The 19,477-nt window shown below is 43.8% G+C and overlaps 1 protein-coding gene across 8 annotated transcripts; it reads right to left on the reverse strand.

Moving 5' to 3' along the window:
• Window positions 1-1,206: 1,206 nt before the first annotated feature.
• LOC110492071 (homeodomain-interacting protein kinase 1) lies at window positions 1,207-18,753 on the reverse strand. Of its 8 annotated transcripts, none has more exons than XM_036946971.2 (18): window positions 17,703-18,753; window positions 16,466-17,235; window positions 16,145-16,336; window positions 14,435-14,616; window positions 14,092-14,215; window positions 13,762-13,881; window positions 13,494-13,580; window positions 13,107-13,288; window positions 6,016-6,166; window positions 5,710-5,914; window positions 5,274-5,392; window positions 4,875-5,003; window positions 3,769-3,935; window positions 3,346-3,483; window positions 3,005-3,166; window positions 2,586-2,788; window positions 2,285-2,418; window positions 1,207-2,143 (listed from the first exon to the last, which is right to left on the reverse strand). In XM_036946971.2, the coding sequence occupies exons 2-18, from the start codon at window positions 17,231-17,233 to the stop codon at window positions 1,751-1,753; spliced, it is 3,456 nt and encodes a 1,151-aa protein (XP_036802866.2). In that variant the 5' UTR covers window positions 17,234-17,235; window positions 17,703-18,753; the 3' UTR covers window positions 1,207-1,750. The 8 variants fall into 8 exon arrangements, with proteins under 8 accessions (XP_036802866.2, XP_021421741.2, XP_021421740.2 ...); XM_021566066.3 differs by having other exon boundaries at window positions 3,769-3,938; XM_021566065.3 differs by having other exon boundaries at window positions 13,488-13,580.
• Between the last annotated feature and the right edge of the window lie 724 nt (window positions 18,754-19,477).

The following is a 19,477-nucleotide window of genomic DNA, read 5'->3' on the forward strand; positions in this document are numbered from 1 at the left end:
GGATTTCTACTTTACACATTAACAAGTTCACATACACCATCATTGCACATGACAAGATCCTAACTATCAACAGCACTATTGACTTATAAGGCCTAGACAGCCTACTAAACGGATCCTTAAGAATGACTTTTAACACACAGGGCTGGTTTCCTGGACGTGGAGGCATTCTCCATTGAACATACTTTTCAGTCCAAGAGTTAGCTTAACCAAGTTACAGGGGCCTATCAATATGAGATGAGCACGTGATTGGTGTGTGGGAATCACGTGTTAAAGGGCCTTTGACAGGCGCTTCGGTGACATGCTGGAGAAGATGCACTCCTCCATGTCCTTATATGGACAGTGAAGCTGAAACTTTTAACATGGCTTTATTCTCTAGCATTTTGGATTTGATCCAATGTTTATCAGGCGACATTGTCACCTTTTATTTGAGAGTATTTTCATACATCTGTTTCTCCGTTTAGAAATGAAAGCACTTTATATATGTAGTCCCATCTGAACACCAATAAGGTATAGCATTTTTTTGGGGGGGGGGGATATGATTTTACGCCTCTAAACTTCACTTGTAATTATTCACGGCAGCATCCACATTAATGTAGAAGTGTTCAGAAACATTCTATTATTTACAATAAGTGACTCAAATGGTACAATACCTTATTTACAATTCATTTCTATTGGGGGCACAACAACTAAAACAAAATGCAAATGCATACAAGGTTAATGTAATAATTGCGTGCTAGAAATACAGGACCAAATACTAAACTTGACATGTAATTTGAACTTTTATTTAACTAGGCAAGTCAGTTAAGAACAAATTTGTATTTACAATGACGGCCTAGGAAAAGTGGGTTATAACTGCCTTGTTCAGGGGCAGAACGACAGATTTAACCTGGTCAGCTCGGGGATTTGATCTAGCAACCTTTTGGTTACTGGCCCAACACTAACCACTAGACTACCTGCCGCCCATCAATGGGGGGGGGGGGAACGACGACTAGATATATAAAGTGCATTCATATCTAAAGAGTTAAACATATGAAAATACCCTGGTGACGTTCTGTAGTCGCCTCGTATACAACATTTGATCTCAAATGCTTGAGTACAGAGCCAAAGCAAAAGTTTTAGCTACATTGGCCAAACAAATAGGTAGAGGAGTGTACATGTCTAGGGAAGTGTTTCAGGTAAGGTGACATTTAGTCCACAAACTCATTATTTTATCTGTATTCTTTTACCACAGACACGGAAAACACACTTACGAAACAGAAACTCTGTTCAGAGTTATTTGCAATACGTAGACATTCAAAATAATGATAAAAACAAATAAATAAAAAAAAGGTCTTATAATTCTAGTACAATTTGATTAGCTGCAGTACATGGAAATAAAATGTCATGATAACGACAAAGGACACACGGGTTAGTGCTTTTACAAGCATAATATTCTAAAAACAAAGATGGCAAAATACTGGCTTTACATAAGACAAATGTTTCATTTAAGTAACAGGGAATGAAAAATATTTACCACTTGAAATCAGGACACTGCGAACAAAGCTGTTAAAATTATTCTAAACGAGGCCTTACTAAATTGCACATTTAAAAATATCAGTGGTATTTAAGTATCATAGTGCCTGTGCTAAACTTGTGCAGTGCTGCGCCTTTATAGTCTTGGTCTCCATTTGGTCTTCCGCTGGGCTAGATAGCTGTTCTTTCCACAGAAATAGAATCTAGGATATTCTATTTCTATGGCAGCCTCTATTCCTCACAGGTAGGGGTACTGACTGAGCTTCCTCTGGCTGAGCTGGTAGGCCGCTGCGCTGGACCGTGGGACGGGGTAAGGCTGGGCCGCCAGCTGCTGCTGCTGGTGGTACTGTCCCTGGGCATGAAGGAGCCCCAGGGAGGAGTAGGGCCCGCTGGGCCGGGCGTGTCTAGAAGAGCCCCCGGCGTGGAGCTGGTCCATGGCCTGAGAGACAGAGGCCAGGGCGGCAGAGGCAGGGTAGGCGTACAGGTTAGGGGTAGAGGTGAAGATGGAGGAAGCCTCTTGCAAACGGTAGGAGTGGGAGGAGACTGGAGGAGGGTAGGTGGGCTGACGACGCAAGGAGCTGCTGTTGCCTCCTGTTCTGTCTTGTGATGATGACAGCACAGACTGCTGTACCTGGGGAGGAATATAATTCTACATTATAATACGCTACTCGCATTTAGATACTTTCTGCCTCAGAGACTAAACTTGAAATAAGAAGAGGATAAACAAAAACCCTAAGACATGACAAGCGAGGTTAACCATATCGCTTTATACCTGACTCAGGTTGAGAGGTTGAGATCTGCTAGTTGTGGCCCTCTGATGGCGATCAGAGCTGGAAGCCCCTCCTGCCCTGCTGGACTGCTGAGCTGTCACCTTCTTGGACTTACCAGAGACATTAACGTGTTGATCTGAGAAACAAAAGCAAGAAAAAAAACATCCCACATACTTAATGCTGTGAGAATAGTTTAGTGTGAGAAGTTGCAGGTGGTACACAAAGTTCCCAAAGCAACAAAGCTAGAGGCCGCCCCACCTATACAATGGTAGGGTAAACACTAGGCTGGAGGTGTGTGCTAACCTGATTTGTGGGTCCCGCTCTCCCCAGACTGAGTCTTCACTGAGGGCAGGATGATGGCAAGGGAGTTGGAGGAGGACTGGGATGAGGAGGAGTTGGTGGCAAGGCGCTTGGGGCTCAGGGGACTGCTGATCGACGAGTCAGAGTCATGTGAGTCGTGCACCGTCACACAGCTGATCACATTGGCTCGCTGGTTAACACCGGAGCTGTGACAGAGAAGAGAAAGAATACTTCCGAATTTTATTTTCAGAAAACAGATATTCATCTTTTACTTTCAACCCAGCCCCTTGAGAGACAGGACACAAACCCAAAGGGGTTGAAAGCCAGGGTCATACACAGTGCTGGATTCAGCTACTCAAAACAGCAGCGTCTAATGAATTCACACAGATGGATGCTTGAGATTACACAGGATGTGACCTCACCCGGCAGCAGGGAACTTCCTGTCATCTTCGTCCTCTGTGTCGCTGTGGATGGAGATAATGCTGGCAGCAGGGCTGGGAGTATCGGAGATGACGATTGGATCACCATTGAAGGCCGGGGTGTTGTCGACCACAGAGGCAGCTTGCTCCAGCGACAACACAGGCCTGCAAAGGGGCAGCACTCCTTTTTAATGTAAAGTACACCGAGATGTTTCAATGCAATTAAAACATGTAAAGATTTAAAAGTGGTCAATCATAAAGCTCTCACTGATTCACATAAATGACATACATGGTGAGGAAGGGAACAATACAGTATAAAAGTCCCTTTTGGGTTTGAAAGTTACCTGGCCCTACTGTCGGCATGTCGAGCCTTACACCCTTTCCCCTGCTGGGGTCTTGCTTGGGAGGGGGCCGTGGGTGCTTGACGCCCCAGTGATAGGTCCTGCTGCATGATGCCATCGTACTGACTGCCATGACGACCCCTGGCATCACAACAAGTTGGAATTAGCTTCCCTAGCATATTGGAATCAGTACAACACGCTGGCATAAGTGGGTATTTATCTGAACCGCAGGATCGAATCCCCAAGCTGACAAGGTAAAGATCTGTCGTTCTGCCCCTGAACAAGGCAGTTAACCCACTGTTCCTAGGCCGTCATTGAAAATAAGAATTTGTTCTTAACTGACTTGCCTAGTTAAATAAAAAGGTAAAAAATAAGTACATTTGGCCTTAGTGACAGAGCCCAGAGGGACAGCCCTGCAGTACTCACCTCCGGTGTAATGCTTGTTGTCCTGAGCCGTCTCCACCAGAGAGAGGGGCTCCCATGGGAGGGTCAGGAACCAGTGTCTGGCTCTGGCTGGGGTTGTGAAGGGCCATGCCTGGCATCTGCTGCCACGTGGAGGGGATAAGGATCTGCTGGGTCCCTGCTGGCCAGCCCTGCTGTACACACACACACACACGTACAGACATTAACACAGTTATTGTAGGTTTGCTTCTCGAACAACTGATACATACTGCAAGTTGAACAGTCTGTTTTGAGAGAAATTGAAAAATGCTGTGCTAAATGGGAGTATGACAGTCAGACCACCACAGAATGCAGGTGCATGACGAGCACATGCAGTTCGTAGACAGACATGATTCGGTGTCTGTTCCCGGCACGCCCCCACTGAGTCAAGATCAAATTCAGAAGAGAAAGATACACTGAAAAAAAACACACAAAAAAACATCCAATGACCGGTCTCTGTTCCTCAGACTTCCAAAGCACGACCTAAACAATAGTTACTGCCGAGGAAAGAAATAGGATTGAAAATCAAAACACTATTAAAATGGGAACTCCAACTGGCAGAAGAGAAAACAGGTCATGCTCTCAAGCCAAGCACACATGTCCTGGAAGGCAGTCCTGTAGAACTGAGAAGGTCCGTTCAAGACACTGGTTTAAGACCTGGAACTCAGACGAATCTATGAAGAGCAGCATGACAGATAATCAAGAGGCAGCATTCCAGCGGGCATTTCCCATGTCTCCTGCACGATTCCAGGACCAACGCAACGGCGTTAATCATTGGAATTAACAGCAGGTTTCCCAAGGTTGCAGCGATGAAGGGCACATTTACATTTGGTTGAATTTATTTACATTTCAGCAAGACTTCCCGGAAACTTCAGCTGTCACTGTATAATAATGCAAAAGTCTTAATTTTTTGGGGGGGGGGTGGGAAAGGGAAGAAGAGAAAGGGACAGGTGAGACGCTGCAAGCAAAAGCACAGACTATAGTAAGCAGCAGCACATGCATCCCATGCTCTGCACACCCCTGAAATGTGTCAGGGGGAGAAAGGGGTACAGGGAAGACGGGGGGTAGCAGGAGTGGTGTTTGTGCTTTACCAGCATGGTGGAGCTCTGATCCAGCAGGCCGGGCCTTCCAGCCCCACAGCCCAGGGGCACCGAATACAGAGGGGCCATTCCTGCCACAGGGGTGTGCAGAGTGGCTACCATCAAAGGATTGCAGGAGGCCTGGTGGGGGAGGAGGTTTGAGGGACGGGTGTAGGGGTTAGATAACTAGACATGGGGGGGGGGGGGACGACACAGATCTGATCGCCACATCCCTTCACCACAGTCTGAGATTTGATTCCCAAAGAAAGGAGAGGAACGTTAAAACAGGTTAACATGTTGTGATGAATCCTGTCTTTACTCTGGTGAGATACACCCAAGTTATTCATAGGATTCCAAACATGGAAGTCAGGCTGCGGGTGGGTGGTCACGCAGCAGTCAGCCTCGCTGTACCTGTGTGAGCATTCCAGGCTGGAGATGTAGAGGCTGAGTGGACTGGTTCTGGGGCCCCATGGGAACAGCGTTGTCCATCCTCAGTGGGAAACCAGAGTGTTTGCCGGACGTCTGGAGGCCTACAAAGAAAGGAGGGAGGTAGGTTTGTTACAATGTCATGAATATACAGCTCTGCAGAAGCAGACTACAGACTTTACGGCTAATTTAAAGACAATTGGGCGGAATCAAAATGATGAAGTTCAGATCCTCCCGTGTTAATAGATCACATAAGGCTACGGACAAGATGTCCCACTGACCGTTGTCTCCCACATTACAACATATTTACTTAGCGGCGACATGAATTGGGTCTTCATACGAGCGCAAAAAGAGAGGCAAACAAACTATTGTTCTAACATTGTAACCCTGCTCCATACGGTTCCTTCTCTGCTCTGCTCACCCTGGATGGTGGGGGGGCAGACGATGAGAGTCTGCTGGAAAGGCTCAGCCTGGCCACATAGCTGGGTGGGTCTGGTCTGCAGAGGGACACTCTGCTGGGGGAGACCTGGGATGTTGATAGTAGCCTGCTGATACAGGCCCGGCTGGTAGTTCAGCAGAGGGACGTTGCTGCTCACTGACAGTGACTGGCCACCGGTGGACGCCATCTGACACGGCGGGGATAACATGACATGTGTTGTCAAATATGATTCACGTGTTGAAAGGACATCCTGAGGAAGTCTGACAATACAAGGCATTCGTTTCTCACCTGGTTGTGCTGGTTGAGCTGGCTGCTAAATGTAACAGTGAGGTTTGTAGCTGCACTGGGATTGTTGTTGCTAGAAAACAGATTCTTTCCACTCTCGAAAGCGCTGACCCTGCGCTTGCATATGTCCATGTTCTGGAAGCATGACTTCACACTGAAAAATAATCATATTTATCAAGGCACATGCAACTCTAAAGGAGCAAGGTAAACAGGAGAGGCCATGGGAAATCATAAAAGAGAAAAACAAGATTTGCAAAACTGTCCTAATCCTGGACTGTTGTGTGTAAGAGCTCTATGCCATTTACATATTATTATTTTTTAAATCAAATAGAACGTAAAGGTTGAGTAAGTTAGAATGTTGTCCACAAAATGTAGCCACATTTCTATTGGCTGAAATCTTTTCTTTATTTTCACAGCCATTTTAAAGTTGTCATTAGTTACCACAGCCACTAAGGCATAATTATGGCTTAACCCCCACCTCTAAAATGTATCTTATTAAAATCAGATTTTAAACCTAACCAAAACCTTAACTTTAACCACACTGCTAACATTATGCCTAGTCTCACGTTGCACCTCCATAATCAAGTTGTTGTCACGTCTCCCTTGGAGGTCTGGAGAATTTTGTATCGCAAAAAAACAGTTTGAATGATCCGGTGGTAGTGGAAGATTTTGATTGGATGTTACATTTCAAGAACCCCCTCGACACGCTTATAGAAGGGGTGCGGTGTGTAATGTGCGTCACTGTTTTCTGTCCAGGTAGTTGTTGCTACGCTAGTAGTATTGTACATTAGCTGTTGTTTTTAGTCAAACTTTGTATAATAATTGACATGGCTCATCGCGCTCTAGCAGCTCCTGACCTCGGTCGTCAGTTGAAACAGTGTTTCCTCCGACACATTGGTGCGGCTGGCTTCCGGGTCATAAAACATGGTTTGGCGGGTTTCGGAGGATGCAGGACTCGACCTTCGCCTCCCGAGCCCGTTGGGGAGTTGCAGCGATGAGACAAGATCGAAAAAGGGGGTAAAAATATATACACACAAAAACATTTGATTTTAACCACAGTATGTTGTAGTATTATTTGTTCTGTCTTTTCTGGTGGATTAAAGCGAAATTGCAACCAACTTCCTATGGGTTGTTTTAAATAGTGATATTTTGGAGATTACTTCATTTTCAAATAACCGAAAGTTAGAGCTTGTAATCTGAATAAAGGGAAAAAGGCCATTCTTGAACATGGGGTGAGGCATTCTTACTAATTTGCTAGGAGAACAAGTTTGGATTTAAGTATAACTTTTGAATGACTGATGCCTTTAGTGAGAGGTCTAATGCTTTAATATGTAATCATTTCTGCCCTCCGAATTCATATTCATTTTTAAATAGGCACGTTTAATTTGTCTGGCTTGCCGTTCCTAATTTAAGGGAATCTTTTTTGCTCATATAATTTTAAAAAACAAGTCGCTAGGTGTAGACAAGCCCATAAGCAAATAGGTAATGACTAAAGAGTTAAATCACAAATAGACAGGTATTTTCCTATCCACGGTAGCAAGATCTTATCTGTGTTTGCTAACTTTCTATAAAAATGTATTGTAATGAGATCATTTCAATGAGAGCATTTCTTCCTTTCGGGATATGAATACAGAGTATGTCCACATCACCGTCAGACCATTTTATTGGTAAACTACACAACGATATAAAAGTTAGTGGTCCAACATGTAGTATAGTACACATTATAATTTGGTATTCTAAAATTGATTTTTTTATTTATTATCTGCAATCTACACACAATACCTCAATGACAAAGCGAAACAAGGGTTTTCAAAATGTTTGCAAATTTATTACAAATAATTTGGAGAGGCACCGACCCGTCTATGTAAGGTCCCACAGTTGACAGACCATGTCAGAGCAAAAACCAAGCCATGAAACCAAAAAGGAATTGTCCGTAGAGCGCCGAGACAGGATTGTGTTGAGGCACAGATATGGGGAAGGGTACCAAAAAAATGTATACAGCATTGAAGGTCCCCAAGAACACAGTGGCCTCCATCATTCTTTAATGAAAGAAGTTTGGAACCAACAAGACTCTTCCGAGTGTGGAGTGGCCAGACGAAGCCACTCCTCAGTAAAAGGCACACGACAGCCCCACTTGGAGTTTACCAAAAGGCACCTAAAGGACACTCAGACCATGAGAAACAAGATTATCTTGTCTGATGAAACCAAGATTGAACTCTTTGGCCTGAATGCCAAGCGTCACATCTGGAGGAAAATGGGCACCATCCCTACGGTGAAGCATGGTGGTGGCAGCAGCATGCTGTGTGTATGTTTTACAGCGGCAGGGACTGGGAAACTAGTCAGGATCGAGGGAAAGATGAACGGTGTAAAGTACAGAGAGATCCTTGATAACCTGCTTCAGAGCGCTCAGGACCTCAGACTGAAATCTGTGAATGTATTGTAAAGTTTTTAAAAATTGTATAAACTGCCTTAATTTTGCTGGACCCCAGGCAGAGTAGCTGCTTCCTTCTTATCTAATTGCATGCATCACCAATGCATCCAGAGGCCTACAGTATTATGGCATTACTGTCATCTAAAGAAGCAGAGAATAGCTCAACTCACACATTGTTTACATGTTGAGCTATACACGAAGTGTACAAAACATTGACACCTGCTCTTTCCGTGACATAGCCTTCACCTTGTCAGCCTATAATCCCTTATCGATGTCACTTGTTCAATCCACTTCAAATCAGTGTAGATGAAGGGGAAGAGACAGGTTAAAGAAAGATTTTTAAGCTTGGAGACAGTTGAGATATGGACTGTGTGTGTGTGCCATTCAGAGGGTGAATGGGCAAGACAAAATATTTACGTGCCTTTGAACGGGGCATGGTAGTAGGTGCCAGGCACAACGGTTTGCTTCAAGAACTGCAGTGCTTCTGGGTTTTTCACAACAGTTTCCAGTGTGTATCAAGAATGGTCCACCACCCAAAGGACATCCAGCCAACTTGACAACTGTTGAAAGCATTGGAGTCAGAATTGGAGGCCAGAATCACTGTCCAACGCTTTGACACCTCGTAGAGTTCATGCCCCAACGAATTGAGACTGTTCTTAATGTTTTACACACTCAGTGTATGTTCTCAATTGAAAATGATACCAGTAGACACTGTATATGACGCAAAGCATATACAGTGGCAAGAAAAAGTATGTGAACCCTTTGGAATTACCTGGATTTCTGCATAAATTGGTCATCAAATTTGATCTGATCTTCATCTAAGTCGCAACAAAAAATGATTGTATTTTTCTTGTCTATATTGAATACATAATTTAAACATTCAGTGTAAGTTGGAAAAACGATGTGAAACCCTAGGCTAATGACTTCTCGGAAAGCTAATTGGAGTCAGCTAACCTGGAGTCCAATCAATGAGATGAGATTGGAGATGTTGGTTAGAGCTGCCTTGCCCTATAAAAAACACTCACAAAATATGAGTTTGCTATTCAAAAGAAGCATTGCCTGATGTGAACCATGCCTCAAACAAAAGAGATAGAAGACTTAAGCTTACCAAATGTTGACTTGCATAAAGCTGGAAAGGGTTACAAAAGTACCTTGAAAAGCCTTGATGTTCATCAGTCCACAGTAAGACCAATTGTCTATAAATGGAGAAAGTCCAGCACTGTTGCTACTCTCCCTAGGAGTGGCCGTCCTGCAAAGATGACTGCAAGAGCACAGCGCAGAATCCTCAGTGAGGTTAAGAAGAATCCTAGAGTGTCAGCTAAAGACTTACAGAACTCCAGAACATGCTAACATCGGTGTTGATGAGTCTACGATACGTAAAACACTAAACAAGAATGGTGTTCATGGGAGGACATCACGGAAGACGCCACTGCTGTCCAAAAAAAAACATTGCTGCTAGTCTGGAGTTTGTAAAAGTGCACCTGGATGTTCCACAGCGTTACTGGCAAAATATTCAGTGGACAGATGAAACTACAGTTGAGTTGTTTGGAAGGAGCACACAACACTGTGTAGAGAAAAAAAAGGCACAGCACACCAACATCAAAATCTCATCCCAAATGTAAAGTATGGTGGAGGGAGCATCATGGTTTGGGGCTGCTTTGCTGCCTCAGGGCCTGGACAGCTTGCTATCATCAACGGGAAAATGAATTCAAGTTTATCAAGACATTTTTCAGGAGAATGTTATGCTATCTGTCCGCCAACTGAAGCTCAACTGAAGTTGGGTGATGCAACAGGACAACGACCCAAAACACAGAAGTAAATCAACAACAGAATGGCTTCAACAGAGGAAAATACACCTTCATGATTTCATGAAGACAAAGCAATCTTCAAAAAGATATGTAGTTTTATTGGGATTTGCAGCTGTTGTTGGTAAGTTAATGAATCTTACAGCTTTTGAAATAACTTATTCATCCTTAAAATTGCATTTGAAATAAATGCCTTTTGCGGCCTTCTCCCTGAGTGTGCTGCACAATCGAAGAGTCTCTCACTCACACGGCTCTCCATCACGTGAATCGGTCTTTCTCACAGGCTACAAGTTAAGACAGACACATCGGGGACGCAACTGCGCTCATCCTTATCTAATTCCGAGGTGCATATTAAAAGATATTGGAAGAACTGTCCACATTTACTTTTCGTCAGCCAACAAGATGAGTAGGCCTAACGAACAGCAAAAGCACTAGCCTATGTCAATCTACTATCCACCATAGTACAAAAGTCAACCTATTCTATTCTGTGCGAGAAATAAACATTCCAAACAATCTGGGCCAGTTGTGGGATGCGATAGATCCCAAATGAATAGAACCAATAGCATCCTCCCAAAAATGTTTATGCAATGTGGCTGACGCAACAGATCAGAACATTTACCTTAAAATGTTGATAAACTATTAGGCTATTTCTTCACATTATAAGCGCAGCAATGCGCACACGGCAGTAGGCTATAAGCACAAATGTTCCATTAGCAGGAAAACACCATTCTCAAAAGTGACCACAAATACAATTATGCATGTAATGATTTTATTATAAATGTGTACTTTTATAGTGTAAATTATCTTCCCCACACTTGAAACTCACGTGCTGCTTATAACTCAGCGAAAAAAGAAACTGCCCTTTTTCTGGACCCTGTCTTGCAAAGATCATTCGTAAAAATCCAAATAACTTCACAGATCTTCATTGTAAAGGGTTTAAACACTGTTTCCCATGCTTGTTCAATGAACCATAAACAAACAATTAATGAACATGCACCTGTAGAACGGTCGTTAAGACACTAACAGCTTACAGACGGTAGGCAAATAAGGTCACAGTTAAGAAAACTTAGGCCACTAAAGAGGCCTTTCTACTGACTCTGAAAAACACCAAAAGAAAGATGACCAGGGTCCCTGCTCATCTGTGTGAACGTGCCTTAGGCATGCTGCAAGGAGGCATGAGGACTGCAGATGTGGCCAGGGCAATAAATTGCAATGTCCGTACTGTGAAACACCTAAGACGGCGCTACAGGGAGACAGGGCGGACAGCTGATCGTCCTCGCAGTGTCAGACCACGTGTAACAACACCTGCACAGGATCGGTACATCGGAACATCACATGCGGGACAGATACAGGATGGCAACAACAACTGTCCGCAATAGGCTGAGATAGGCCTACAAGCCCTCAGACCAGCCTGTTGTAAGGCAGGTCCTCACCAGACATCACCTGTGTGTCACAGCATCATACGACTGTCTGCAATGACAACAAGCTCAATCTAAACGCAGTGCGTTACAGGGAAGACATCCTCCTCCCTCATGTGGTACCCTTCCTGCAGGCTCATCCTGACATGACCCTCCAGCATGACAATGCCACCAGCCATACTGCTCATGCTGTGCATGATTTCTTGCAAGACAGGAATGTCAGTGTTCTGCCGTGGCCAGCGAAGAGCCCGGATCTCAATCCAACTGAGGTTGGATTGGAGGGTGAGGGCTAGGGCCATTCCCCCCAGAAATGTCCGGGAACTTGTAGGTGCCTTGGTGGAAGAGTGGGGTAACATCTCACAGCAAGAACTGGCAAATCTGGTGCAGTCCATGAGGAGGAGATGCACTGCAGTACTTAATGCAGCTGGTGGCCACACCAGATACTGACTGTTACTTTTGATTTTAAAACACCCCTTTGTTGAGGGACACATTATTCCATTTCTGTTAGTCACATGTCTGTGGAACTTGTTCAGTTTATGTCTCAGTTGTAGAATAGTGTTATGTTCATACAAGTATTTACACGTTAAGTGTGCTGAAAATAAATGCAGTTGACAGTGAGAGGATGTTTCTTTTTTTGCTGAGTTTATATGCCAGTTAGGATCTACACCCGTTGTAAAGCGGATTAATGTGCTTAATTTTAAGAAGTTATTTTGCCATTTTAGTTGTGATACAAACCTTATTAAAACATATAGGCCTATGGGCTAGGCTACATAAGGTGTACAACTATAATTCTTTTTTTTTAAAGCCATTGTTTCTTATGCTGGGCATCATTCACAAGTGATAATATATCGTTCACAAGTGTTAGGCTAATAGTCACCCATCAGGCTATTTGTTTTGTAATTTTGTCTTTACATATACTAAATAATATATGTGTGACATTTGTTTTGATTTAGAATAGACCATTATCATGCACCTGTATCAAAATAGGGGCAGCGGGGGAAAAAATGCATGTCATCTATGCACTTAAATAGCGAATGGAGGATACTTTTCTCCGTGGTTTATTTTCATGCCAGCCAGGTATACTATACTTAGCTATAGCTATACTCCTGTTGTAAATAAGCAATGTGCTTAATATTAGGAAAGTTGAGAAATAAATATAGTAGGCCTAGCCAATAGAAAGCTGATGGGATCCTCCTCTTTTTATTAGCGGCCATCACTCGGTTTTCTCCCGCAATTGCATAGCCTATACAAATATAGCACATGAGCTCATGGGTGCTCATTAAGTGTTTGATTAGATTTTCGAATACATTTGCATTGATGTCAGAGTGATTAGAGGAACAAGAGTGCTGAATACCAGAATTTGACTGCCTTCATGACTCGTGACCGCCGGTGTGGCGGTAATACGGTCCCCGCAACAGCCCTAGCCCTGACTCTACTTACTGTGAGCTGTGAGGAAAGTGCAGCAGATGTGTCATGGTGACGAAGGGGTGGTTGAGGGTCTTCATGGGGGTGATGCGTTTGTCTGCATCCAGCGTCAGCATTTTCTTTAGCAGATCAATAAACTCTCTCCGGTCAGCCTTCTCTGCCAGGACGTCAGTCCCCACCAGACTAGTCATGTTCACCTGCAACAAAACACAGAAAGTTGCCTTCTCTGGCTAAGAATGTCTGCTAAATGACTCAAATTTAAACATTAAGTCCCGCCTGATGAAATCAAATACATTTATGACATGAAACAAACCAATTTATTAGCATAATACAAAAACATTAAGACATCAAACGCAGAAGTGAGTTATTTAACAGAATGAATGGTAACCTGCTCACCCTCACCTGCATCATGTCATCCAAACAGTTGAAAATGTATTTCCTCGCCTCCTTTGACTTTATCCCCAGCTCTGCCTCATGCTCTGAAGGTGTCTACAGACAAAAACAAAATACAACAGAAGACTATTACGTACAGTAGCACTACACACTACTGCGCGGAATAAGGGAGCAATAATATGGTAATAAATTGGAAACTAGTTACAACTAGTAATAACATGCTACCAAAAGTACTGTCTCATATAGGCCTAGCTACACTCATGAACAAAATATGTACCTTGAGCCTCCAGAGGGGGTAACTGGAGTCAGGGCCTCTGTTGAAAAAGCGGCTGGTCTTAGTGCCTGCACTCAGGAGGTACTCAGCAGGCAGGCCCTGGGTCTGGGAAATGTACCGGATCTGATGCAACCAAGGGAAATGCAAATCAGAGATTGTATTATGAGCGCTGCTTTTTTAGTACAAACAAACGCACATTGCATTAAAGACAATACTGTATAAAATGCTAGATAAAATACAATACTGTATAACTACAAAATGAAAGAGACAAATACATGTCAACGATGGATGACAGTGTATTGTCTCACTGACAGTAGAATAATTGCTGCTGACCTGACCATACTCTGAGGCACCGGGATAAAGTGGCCAACCCAAGAACAGTTCAGCAATGACACAGCCCAGAGACCACATGTCGATCGCTTCACAGAAGGGAAGACCCAGGATGATCTCTGGCGCCCTGTAATAACACACACAAACCATTGGACATGTCCATAGTTGTACATTGAGCCTGCAATACATCCTCCATTGCTACTGGGACTCAGATTGTGCCCATAGAAATATAATTACTAAAACTAGTATCCCCATTTAAGTAAATTGCAGTGGTCTGATGGGCTTTGCCTGTTCCAGTAATTCTATTTCTATGCTTGTGCCTCCCATGAGACAGTCAGACACTCACCGGTAGTAGCGGGACTGCAGGTAGGTGGAACACACGGCCTTGGAGACATGGCTGGCAGAGCCAAAGTCGATGACCTTGACCCTGTAGGGCTGTCTGAGAGGATCTACAAGCATGATGTTCTCTGGCTTCAGGTCAGCATGGATCAGACCTAGGCTCTTCAGCTTCATCAGGGCCGTGGCCACCTGATGGAACACAAGAGAGTAAAATATACACTCCCTACATATTTGTTCCAGGCTGCATTACATCTTGGTGTGATTGGGACTCCAATAGGGCGGCGCACAATTGGTCCAGCGTCGTCCGGGTTTGGCTAGGGTAGGCCGTCATTGTAAATAAGAATTTGTTCTTAACTGACTTGCCTAGTAAAATAAAGGTGAAATAAGAATAAATCTTCAGACAGTGAAGCTAAAACTTTTTATTTGGCTCTATACTCCAGCATCTTGGATTTGAGACAAAAAAATATATAACTATTGTAAAATAGATTGTGTCTGTAGAATGTGTATAAGATGTATTAACTGAAGGTAGAAGAATAAGTGTTTATTAGTTTACTCCAATTGGAATGCTTACAAGCCCTTATTTATTTATTTATTTATTATATATATATATATATATATATATAAAAAAAATATCTTAAAACGGCATTGTTGGTTAAGGGCTTGTAAGCATTTCACTGTAAGGCCTACATGGCCTATGGCGCATGTGACAAATACAATTTGTTCCCATATTCCTATCTCGCAATGACTACATCAAGCTTATGACTACAAACTTTTTTAGATGCTTTTAAAGTTTGTTTTGTTTGTGTTTCGGATTATGTTGTGCCCAATAGAAATTAATAATATATAATGCATTGTGTCATTTCGGAGTCACTTCTACTTTAAATAAGAATACAATATATATTTCTGAACACTTCTACATTAATGTGGATGCTACCATGATTATGGATAATCCTGAATAAATTGCAAATGCATCCAAGCGTCACAAGCTTGATGTAGTCATTGCGTGCTATAAAATACAAATACTAAACTTTTATTTTGTATTTTTTTTATGATAGCAAATTGGAAGCTACAGTCTTGTCCCATCGCAGCAACTCCCGTACGGACACGGGAGCGGCGAAAGTCGAGAGCCACGCGTCCTCCGAAACACAACCCTTCCAAGCCGCACTCCTTCTTGACACCCTGCTCGCTTCACTGCACACTTAACCCGGAAACCTGCCGCCACAATGTGTTGGAGGAAACACCGTACAACTGGCTGTAGTGACGCCTTAAGCACTGCAATTCGCCACTTGGTAGGAAAAATACAAAACTTTTGACAAAATGTAATACACTTTAAGGGAATTTGTCCAAATACTTATGACACCTTCAAATGGGGGGACTAGATACCTAAAGTGCATTCATTTTTAAACAGCAAAACAGGTATGAAAAAAATAAACATTCTGTACTGTAGCCTCCTATAAAAGCACTTAATCTAAAATAGAGACAAATTAAAATATTCACTGTCCAAATAAATACATAGGAGAGTGCATATATTATGTAGGTGGCTGTATGATATGTGTAGGATATGGGTAACGTGCAATGTATGTATCAATGTATGTGTCAAGTGGGTAATGCAAAATGTATTGTGTTGTTTTGCATACAGTCAACAACAGTACTGAAAAAGTGTTCAAGACCATTTTCCCCATATGGATAATAAAGCATATGGTGGACTGTATCATACCTGCTGCAGCACAGGCCGGATGGACTTGAGTAGCAGCGGGCTGAACTTGCTGTGCTTCAGGAAGTCATAGAGGTTCTGCTCCAGCATCTCAAACACCAGGCAGGTGTGGTTCTTGTGTTGGAAACACTCGTAGGAACGCACAAAGTTGAACTCGTCAGCATTCTCTGTGCTCAGTCTGCTCAGGATACTCACCTGGCAAGTGGAGAAGGGCAGACGTGTTCAATTATATTTATAATTATTCTTTCTCCTCCCAAACTTTTACAAAATGTTTTGGTTAAAGCTTACAAGAACATCACTTTTGCTTAGTGATACAACACTAACCTCAATTTGACCTTGCCGGACATATGAGGGATGATTCTTCAAGATCTTGATGGCCACAATCTCATTAGTGCCACGCTTCCAGCATTTAGCCACCTGACCAAATGTACCTCTCCCTAGGAACTCCAGGACCTCATAACTGTTGGACACAGAGCACAGGATCTCATGCTGCACTAGCTGGTAGTCCCCCTCACTGTGGGAGTTACTACTCTTAGTGGTGGAGGTGGAATGTGCTATGGACTGGGCTGTGGTGGTCCCCCCGCCAGCAGCTGTGCGGTTGGAGAGCACAGGGGCCGAGAGCTCCTCCAGGATCTGAACACTGTCACTGCTGTCCACCTCCTCACTCTTCCTCTTCAGGCTGTTACCGTACTGATTTTGGTATAGGTCGCCTGGCTGGGAGGATGATGATGCAGCATCTTTGACAAGGCAACTGGCGGAAGAGGAGGAAGATGAAGAGGAAGGTGGTCCTCGGACGCTGCCGGTGCTGTCTGCCGCCCGTACGACCGTCTGCTCCCGGGAGCCTGCCCCCGTTGATGGGTACCCCTGGTTGGAGTTGGAGGAGTTGTATGCTGGGTTGAAACTTGATACAGGGGGGGAGGATGTGTTTCCATTGCCCTGGCTGGGGCCCTGCTGCTGGTAGTAACTGTTGTTGTCGTCTCCCACTTGGCTGCTCACATCCCACACACTGTTCTCTACCTTCAGTTTCTTGGAGCGAGTGTATGCACTGGAGGAGACTGAGGGAGAGGAGAACACCTGGAGCTCGGAAGCCATGTCTACACAAAATGGGAGGCAAATAGAGATGATTGCATTTTACATTTACATTTTAGTCATTTGGCAGTGACTTACAGTAGTGAGTGCATAAATGTTTCATGCTGGTCCCCCGTGTGAATCGAACTCACAACCCTGGCGTTGCAAGCGTCATGCTCTACCAACTGAACCACACGGGAAAATCAACAAACTGACAGCTGGTGTTAAGTAGCTAGTGGTCTTACATAGTTGTAATAGATCAGACAGTTGAAATCAGTTTAAATTAAATCACCTTGACAACTCATACCAAGTGAACTATATTTACAAACTGTAGTAGATCATCAGTGTTCTGCTAGCGGTGCCAGCCATGTTATTGCGGAACAAAGCAGCAGCCAAGCAGCCTAGGAAGCTATAGCTAGCTAAATGTTATGGAAAACTGGTTGTCAACAGCCGGAAAATAACATAATGTAAAACAAAAACAGATTAACGTCACCTGTTTGGTTTAGTCCCGCAGTTCCGATCGTTTTCCCGAAACAGCAGGCCACATTGTTCTTGGTCAATGAAGTGTTAGCTAGCTGCAGCTACAGCGAGGTTCACGTAGAAGACCTCCCCTAGAGATCTCTCCTCTGACGCGACATCATTTACACCATCAACCGGAACATCATAGTAGCATTAGCTACGGAGATATCACACGACATCATATAATTTGGAGGTACCTAGCTAGCTAGAAAATGACAAACTAATTCCAAAAACACTAGGAGAGACCATGATCCATCACTAGTATTACTATGCCAGCAGCACAAATGATGACGCCACTTTGTATAGTAATGAGGAAATCTTCAAAATAAAAGCCCACATTCTTTAGAGTCCAAATCAAAGAAAACCTTTCTCTAACTATTTGCCAAATCACGAGGTTTCGGCTTTGTGACACACTGCACACATGCTCTGATGTTGCTCAGTAATCATGTTTCCATCCTTTTTATGAGCGTAAAGTAATTTACACGTCGGTTCTACAGTTTCAAACCGTCAATGTGGTTGAAAGTATGGATTATTGCCACTCAGAAAAAAACGATTTTCAGGTCGGAAAGTCGTTGCTCTAGAAAGAGGTTTGAGTTGGATGACCGTTAAAAAAGATTTTTTTCCCAGTTGGAGCTCAATTTTTCCGAGTTCCCAATTGTTTTTGAACGCTCGGAAGGTGGAGATTTATGGTTCCCAGCTGTGAGTTCCCAGTTTTGAACGAGGGATATGTCCCTCACGCGCCTCGCAGGTTGAGTAATAATAAAAGCAAAGTCATGCCGCCATGGTTCATATAAAACCTTAGGTCAGACCATGTCTCCTATTTCTATTTGCAACGATACACTACATGACCAAAAGGATGTGGACACCTGCTCTCGAACATCATTCCAAAATCATAGGCATTAATGTGGAGTTGGTCCCTCCTTTGCTGATATAACAGCCTCCACTCTTCTGGGAAGGCTTTCCACTAGATGCTGGAACATTGCTGCGGGTGTAACAGTATAGCTTCCTCTGCACACATCAACCACAGTCACTCAGGAAGCATAGTTACCCATCACACCACGAAAGCCACATCGACTGAAACACTTTTAGCGCGCACCACCGCTAACTAGCTAGCCATTTCACATTGGCCACACTGGGACTTGCTTCCATTCAGCCACAAGAGCATTAGTGAGGTCGGGCACAAACAGCCTTGGGGCAGAAACTGAATGGCAGGGGTTGGCCCTTGGCCAGTTTATACAGCAGCACCTGGCCTACTGTGCATCATACTCCTCCGACCCATGGTGAGGACCCTCTCACAGGGGTACAAGCTGCAGTTCTGACGCCAATCCCCACCATTCTCAGGGGTAGGTATGACCTCAGTCACAGACCCCCTGAAAGTTTTCACCCTCATCCAGGAGATTACATCTCTTTTAGAGAAGGGCGCAATCACAAGAGTAAAAGCATCAGAACAGCAAGCTATTTCCTATTTCCTGGTTCTGAAGAAAGACTGAGGCTTTCATCCAGTTCTCCCCTTTCATATGTTTTGGATAGTCAACGTAAGGCCTGCTGTCTTTAAGACCACTTCAAGTGTGGTTCAACGAATTCCGCTTGGACCCCAAGCAGGACAGAAACACCAAAATCCGAGCGACAAGGGCGTGCTACTCTACTCTGTGGCCGTGGAAAAAGAGAACCTACCTGACTACAGGTATCCATCTCAGATCAATTCCATCAAGGCGGGAAGTAGCGATGACCGATGCTTCACTAACAGGC

The sequence above is a fragment of the Oncorhynchus mykiss genome, chromosome 16 (genome assembly GCF_057628025.1).
Source record: "Oncorhynchus mykiss isolate SJ-2025 chromosome 16, ASM5762802v1, whole genome shotgun sequence".
Classification (NCBI taxonomy): domain Eukaryota; kingdom Metazoa; phylum Chordata; class Actinopteri; order Salmoniformes; family Salmonidae; genus Oncorhynchus; species Oncorhynchus mykiss.

Bases quoted from the DNA above. Each gene is read 5' to 3' on its own strand.
- LOC110492071 (XM_021566064.3), bottom strand. From the start codon at position 17,233: ATGGCTTCCGAGCTCCAGGTGTTCTCCTCTCCCTCAGTCTCCTCCAGT. The intron at 5,915-6,015 runs GTGAGAAACGAA...CCGCCGTGTCAG, and splicing joins AGCTCAACCAGCACAACCAG to ATGGCGTCCACCGGTGGCCA. The intron at 5,393-5,709 runs GTGAGCAGAGCA...CTTTCTTTGTAG, and splicing joins CTGCCCCCCCACCATCCAGG to GCCTCCAGACGTCCGGCAAA.